We start from the raw sequence: 7,848 nt of genomic DNA, 5'->3' as shown, positions 1-7,848 counted from the left end.
ACACACAAGTTTCTCTTATTGTAATGTGAAGCAAACTGAGACCTGACCATATTCTGTTAGCCTCTGGATATAAATACCATACACCTTTTTGAAATCATGAAGAATATGAAATTGTGGGTGTCAGTCCAAACAGGGATTAACTTAAATTAATAATTTGATCTAATTTTGTATTAACATTTTAATTTCTGTGCCCAGTTGTTATGGCTTAATTCTGCCCACAATCCACTTGACGTCCTGTACACTGCGCAGCTTCGGTACTCACAAGACTACAAGTGACTAGACTTCAGGCTGAGGTTTTATGACTTTTTCTTTTGTTGCATTCCACTTGCATCTACTGCTGTCGTCTTTTCAGGTATTTGCAAAATTTTCACGTACTGAATATTGGTAATTTATATGTCATCTTCATTTTGCCAGTTCTTATCACTAGTAAGGTCAAACTACTACTTCTTAGCCACAACATTAGCGATCTCCATACCTGAAATTGAATGTATTTCATGTTATAATTGTTGTTCTCCACTGATTAATTATTCAGGATGTAGAGTTGTTTCTTTCATTTTTGTTACCACTGTACCAAAATCCTTCTATTGTCCTGTCTTCTCCACTAACACTTGAACAGCCATCTTTTTCATTGGATTGTTATTTTTAAAAAAAGGAAATGTATTTCTTCCCTGGAAGTTATTTTAGATGAAGACTTAATTCTGTCTGCACAGAAAACTAATATTGATAGCAATATGAATACTTAAGGGATGTCTGAAAACTTGCATCACAGCATTACTTCTAAAAATTATGGCCCTGGTGGACCAGTGGGTAGAGCACTAAACTCTAGCCCAGGTGGCCCCAAGTTCAATCCTGGATAGGAGGAAAGATTTCTCCTCATTCCAGTCCACTCAGCCTACTTTCAAATTGTGAAAGGTTGCTGGAGTCTGGGATCTGCCAACCCTCCCCCTTCTAGTGACACATCAAAGAAAGTCTGCATTCTTGCTGCAGTCAGGCCAACAACATTGTCATGGACTTGTTCTATACACTTTTACCTTCATTGAAAATCACCTGACTGGAATATCATGGAATACATGCTACAAAAAGAAAACACTATACATAACCCCTATAGTGAGATGCTGATGTACACTGATCTGTTGGTTTACATAAAAGTGCTAGTAACTACAACTAAAAACATGAGAAATTACACAGATGTTGAACCTTATAGGTTCATGTTGACAAACGTACAGGTATAAATACATCAGGGGGCTACACCAGTCACCCTATGCAGGGCCCAGAATTAACTTATCCCTTGCTCCTAACATACAACTTAGCAATGATTTAATTTATTAAACCTAGCTAAACAATGTTACTTTACCAACTTGAATACAGTAAAATTTTAATAAACTACATTAATACACAGCACACTAACAAGTAACTTACATTTTAGCAAGAAGTAGATATTTTTATCTTTAAATGTAACCAGTATTGTCTTCCAACAAATGTGATTAATTCTAAATGAAAAGAACTGCACTTTTTGCAGTGAATACTATTTAATATTGACACTATTTTTATGTTTCATCCTGGATCCAGTCAACAATAAGGTTACTCAAAATGCCTTTTGACTGTTGATTGTGTTGCCTTTAAACAGAACTGCTTCATGAAAACTGTTGCTGAGCTAACTTATGAAACATAAATCTTGGCTACTATCATCCGCTACACGATTTTTCTTAGTACTTTTACGTTGGCAACATGTTATCCATGGAAACTTCTACAGCTATGGTGACATGTTATTTTTACTAATTAAGGAATCATGAAATTAATTTTTTTTTTTAATTTGCAACTTCAATTCAACTATGGATTATCTCTCATGCATGGAACGTATGTACATCTGACAATGAATAATGGAATACACATCATATGAAATGTAAGCATTTTGATAATATGATGATAGTCGTTTTTGCACTTATGGCATTTGGAGGTGTATTTCCACAGAAAAACATACAGAAATCATCAAGAATATCACATGATGATGGCAATGTTCAGTTACTCATAATGACTGTCATTTCTACTTTATCATCTAAATACACACAACATAATACTAATGGTTACTTTACTTAATTTGAGAATATGTTCTCATATTCAGTTATGAGATTCTGAAAATGGATGAGTACAAGTTAAAATTAAAGATTCATGGTGGGAAGTACCATTGTACATTTGTAAATTATGAGATCTGTTCTTACTTCAGCAATAATTGTTGAAGTTGTTACAAGTAGTCATTCCTGGGAATACAACGTGTGTGTCCATTATTACTAAATCAGAATATCCACAACACTACAGTATCAACAGGAACTGAAGCAAAAATGAGCAAATAAATAATTGCACAGAATAATGTAACAAAATGACAAAAATATTACAAAATTTGAAATCTATGTATTTTTCACTCTGTCATGACCACAATTAGTTATTGTGTGTCTAAAGAATACTGGATGAGAGATAGTCAATAGGTCAACTTTGCTTAATATCTAAAATTGCTGTGATACTACATATGGCAGGATAGTATCACGTTGCAACAGCAAAACAAAGTGTCATGACATCACTGCAAAACCACACAGCAGTGTTGCAAAATTGAAGGATGCTGCTTACTTTATTACAACTACATGAAGTCACTGCAGGTATGACATGACATAGCAAAGCAGATATTTTAAACAAACAAAAAATTGGCAGGAAGTGGAAAATAAACTGATCCTAAAAATAAACATTTTTAAATAAAATACAGAGCAGTAGCAGATATTTCAAAAAAGATCATGCTTATTCACAGGAATTACAAAATTGGATGTACTTCAATCATGTTTAACACATCAACTGCAATGAGGCCATGGGCAACCATGGAGGACTGCACATCTGATGCAATGATGCCGCTAACCATCATAGAGTCTGTGTGTCCAACCTGACATAGTGAAAAATCCATCTCTTCAGCGTGCAGGAGTTAGTGTGTTAAAATAAAACAAAGGAAGCAATTAAAAATTATTGTCATTTAATATATTTGCTTAGAATAATGAAAAATTATGCTTCTGGGTTAAATTCAGGTTGTTAGCAATCATACTTGCAGGTCATTTGAGTGTTGTCATTGCGTTTTATTCAAGCAACTGGAGTTAGAGATTAACATTAGATGATGCACTCATTTGCACTTTTATTTATGCCTAGGAGTTATACAGTGGTAAACAATGACAAACAGAAGTTTTTATACATGGTACTAAACTTTATTTATTCTGAATCCCAGATAGAGCTGTGTAATACACATTGCACATTTCAAAAGAAATACAGCTGTCTAATAGACAGCGGCATTTAGTACAAAAGGCTACCAATTATGGTAAGATTTGTGAAACTACACATTTTACCAACTGGCTGCCTTCTGTCGAGATACACTGATGAACCAAAATATTATGACTGCCATCAAACAAGAGGTCAAATGCCACCTACTGCCATGTACAATGGCATACACAAGGTATATGAATGGGGAATCACTCTAGTGATGGTATAGGACCCAACGTTGTAAATCCACTGACATAAGTGATATAATCAAAGAGCAGTTTGTTATGTCCTGGTGGTTGGCAATGACCTTCTAGGAGGTGGCAAAGTTGGTGTGCTACTGTTGTGAGCATGCAAGGAAAGTGTTTGAAGGGCAGTGAAACCATAAACTTGCTACTTGGTGTAGGTGCACACCATTCAGCACACATTGCTGAACATGAGGCTCCAAAGCACACAAATTCTACATACTGCTCAAACAGCATTGTATTTTGTCAATGGATTTAGTCACCATGCTGAATAAGTGACTTTCTTGTTGCACCACATCAATTATCATACCCAGATACAAGCATTTGGGTCCAAAATTGTGACATAGTGGACATTCATCTGGGGTGCTATAGGCCATGTAGTATTGTCATATACCTCACCACTGGGCTCTACATGAACATTATTGCTTCCACCTGCATCCCTTAATGCATGATGTCTTCCCTGAAGATAATAGCATCTTCCAGTAGGATAACTAACCATGTCACAAGGCCATACCAAGCAGAATATTTCCAGTAGTATATTCCAACGGTGGACCACCACACTATTAGGCAGTTCTCATAATGTTTTCGACCACCTATGTATTTAGACATTAAGAGGCATTTTATAACATAGAATCATACATGTACACTTAGTTACTTGCACAACATTAGTGTAGTGAAAGCATACCTCTGAGAAGTAACTTCTATAACTGTAAAAGTTTTGCTATCTTTCTCAAGTGTTAAAATTACTTTCCTGAGTGAAGGGTGTCACAAACGTTGTATTTTAACCATCTCCTTCTGCCTAGCATTTACAGCTTCATGGATCTCAGAATGACACCATCCTTGAAGTGATATGAAAAATACCATTACATTTCCTTGCCTTATCTAGAGCACATGGTACTTATGATTACTGCAACAGTCAAGAGATTTCTCACAGTTCAGCAACTTTTAGTCTTAACTCTGATAGGAGCATAATGACAAACACCAAAAATCATTATAGTGATATCTGCAGTACTTAATACAGCAATTTATCGAAATGTCAAGCTGCAGAAATGTTTTTTCATACTGTTGCATGCTCTCTTAATCTCGAGGGGACCATCTACAGATATTGATGTTTTCATTCCTTTCCAGTATGTAATAATACGTGCCTCTTGAGATTGCCCAACTGAGTAAAACATTTGCCACAGATATCACATTTGTGGGGTCTCTTACCAGTGTGTATTAATTCGTGTCTCTTGAGATTACGTAAATCAGTAAAAGATTTGTTACAACTACCACATTTGTGCGGTCTCTTTCCAGTGTGTATTATTCTATGACTCTTCAGAGTACCTGACTGGACAAAAGACTTGCCACAGATATCACATTTATGGGGTCTTTGTCCAGTGTGTATTAAGGAATGAGTCTTCAGATTACCCGACTGAGTAAAAGACATGCCACAAATATCACACTCGTATGGTCTCCTTCCCATGTGTGTCAATGCATGTTTCTTGAGAGTATTTGACTGGGTATAAGATTTGCCACATACATGACATTTGTGTGGTCTTATTCCTATGTGTATTAATACATGCTCCTTGAGATGACCCAACTGAGTGAAAGAATTACCACAAATATTACATTTGTGTGGTTTTATACCAGCATGTATTAATGAATGGCACTTCAGACCACGCAACAGAGCAAACGATTTGCCACATATTTCACACGTGTGTGGTCTGTTTCCTTTGTGTAATAATAAATGTGTCTTGAGAGTACTTAACTGAGTAAAAGATTTGCCACAAATGTCACATTTGTGTGGTCTTTTTCCAGTGTGTATTAAGACGTGGCTCTTGAGAGTACCCAATTGTGTAAAAGATTTGCCACACACATCACATTTGTGAGGTTTCTTCCCAGTGTGTATTAATATATGGCTCTTTAGAGAACCCAGCTGTGTAAAGCAGTTGCCACATATATCACATTTGTGGGGTCTCTTTACAGTAAGTCCAACAGTGTTTGTACTTACTTTAATAGCTGCTGTTAAAGTTGAATTACTTTCACCTTTGTCTCGTTTCTTTGAGTTGCGTGAAATAGTTAGTGTGTTACAAACGTCATTAAAGGTTTTTTTTAAAGTCTTCCCAGAGTCCTTAGATGAAGACTGCTTCTCAGTCTGTTCCAACATAGAAAGTTCTTGATCATGATCCAAGAAGGCAGTTTTTTTGGGGTTATAACTAGAGTCAAATTTCTCATTAATACTGGCAAGTAAAGCTTGATCACACACACCCATTTTCCCATGTTTGTTTAAGCTACCATTACTGGGAAATACTTCACCACACAACTTACAAATATATATAGGCGGCTGCACACCATCTATGTGCGTGAAGACATGCTTTATGAGTTTATATTTTGAGGGAAAGCTCTGTAGGCAGAAACTGCAACTAAATTTCTGCAGTTCTTTTTCCCTCGAACGATATTTTAGTTTCGTGCAGAGTACGTTAGCTTCTTGTGAGGTCAATCCTTCTGTGTGTGTACCAAACATGGTGAAATTTGTTGATTCCCATGTGCCTATCTTCAGTTCATCATGGACAACTCTTTCATTAATAGTTTCTTGAAATGAAATGCCACAACTATCACCCCTACGTTGAATCAACCTGGAGAAAGAAGAGAAGAATGCTGAATAAATCAGAAAAACAGAGACAATATTTCAATGTCCACAAATCCAGAAATAAAACTATGATCATATAAGTACTTGCTTCAGAAATTACATACTCAGTAAATATTAGTGAAGAGAATTATCATGAAACTCTACGAGAATAAAATTTTGCAGCAGAAAACCCCTTTTATAAACAAAATGACCAGAGGAATTTCAATAGCGACCAACCTCATTCACTGCTGACTTCATTTGCAACATCTTTAGCAGATATCGTAATTTAGAAGTCACAATTTTTTAAACTATGGTGCTGCAAGCTAATTGTACACACCAATTTATCATATTTATCAAAATAATGTATCTCATTGTGCATTAGATAATTCTGAATGTGGAAGGTGCAATATATTTCAGATTTAGTTGAGACACATAATGAATCTGCTTAATACTATGTCCTTCCTAAATTTTTGGGGACATTTTTGGAAAACAGAGATCTTCTAAGCTATATAAAATCAGAGAAAAACCAGTCTAGATCATTATGGTTATGTTACTAAAATGACCAGTTTCAGCCTCGTCTTACGCCATCTTCGAAGCAGAACCACCAGCTGAGGTTCACGATGTTTAGAACAGTCAGTTGACCTGTTGCTCACCAGTTTCAGTGACTGCGGTCAACTGACTGTTCTAGACGTCGTCAACTTCAGCTGATGGTACTGCTCTGAAGATGGCCTAACACTAGGCTGAAACGGGTCATTTTATTAAAATAATTGTGATCTAGACTGTTTTCTTTCACTGATTTTATATCCTTACTGTTTCAGCGTTAATCTCACATACTAACAGCTTCCAGTTTAGTACTCAACAGTTTCTACATATGACAAATATTAACACAACAAATATTAACACAAAGTAAAACAACATTATAAATTACTATAATATAAAAGTTAAAATAAAATTATGCTTTTTACAGCCCCCCTCCTCTGTTTTGGAAAACACTTTCAGCTCAGGACAGAAAATGGTACAACTATCAATGATAAATTTGCTTTATCAGTTAAAACAAATTTTTTTGTTTGATTCCAAGTGAATCAACTACTACAGCAAGCTGGCTGATTAGTCTGGAACTTGACCAAGTGTATAATGGCTACATTAATTGGAAACAATGTTAGATCAACAAGTGGCAAAACAAACAAATGTGCAACTGATATATAAATATTAATGACTCAGATTTACAGAGGTTTGCAACAGAACGTGTGTTGTTGGCACTTTGTAAACAGAAATTGTTTGACAGTATGGAAATAGCTGTAAATCTGCCAATACATACACAGTGCCCAGCCATTCTGAAATATTTTAAGACTCCCAAAAACCTGATCACCTATTATTCCAGAACACACTTGACAGAATAAGACACACACCAATGTCCACATCACCACTGGACACAGGGGACACTACCCTACTGTACTGTGGGCCAGTGATGGCAGCTGGTACCTGTGCTACCCCTGTCATATTAGGACCCTATCATTCCACGTGCAGTAACCCCAACCAGCAGACTGGAAATGTGAGTCTTTGAGGTTCACAGTGGGTGCATTTCAGGTGTGAAAAAACTATTGTAAATTAATGTGTTTTTTTGTTTTCTTTTCTTTGTCTTTTTTTTAAAACATAGCTGCATAACAGCAACGGTTTCATGTAATAAAATTATAAACAGCCGAC

The 7,848-nt window shown here is 35.9% G+C and overlaps 1 protein-coding gene across 1 annotated transcript in view; it reads right to left on the bottom strand.

Annotated features, from left to right (window-relative positions):
- Positions 1-2,964: 2,964 nt before the first annotated feature.
- The window catches only part of LOC124720219 (zinc finger protein 99-like), an 80,667-nt gene continuing 75,783 nt past the window's right edge, over positions 2,965-7,848 (bottom strand). The window contains exon 5 of the mRNA XM_047245542.1: positions 2,965-6,151. Coding sequence (XP_047101498.1) covers positions 4,648-6,151 — 1,504 coding nt within the window. The 3' untranslated portion in view covers positions 2,965-4,647. The remainder of the gene's footprint in view (positions 6,152-7,848) is intronic.

Source organism: Schistocerca piceifrons, chromosome 11, assembly GCF_021461385.2.
Source record: "Schistocerca piceifrons isolate TAMUIC-IGC-003096 chromosome 11, iqSchPice1.1, whole genome shotgun sequence".
NCBI classification, from domain to species: Eukaryota; Metazoa; Arthropoda; class Insecta; order Orthoptera; family Acrididae; genus Schistocerca; species Schistocerca piceifrons.
This window is presented reverse-complemented; position numbering and strand designations above follow the sequence as displayed.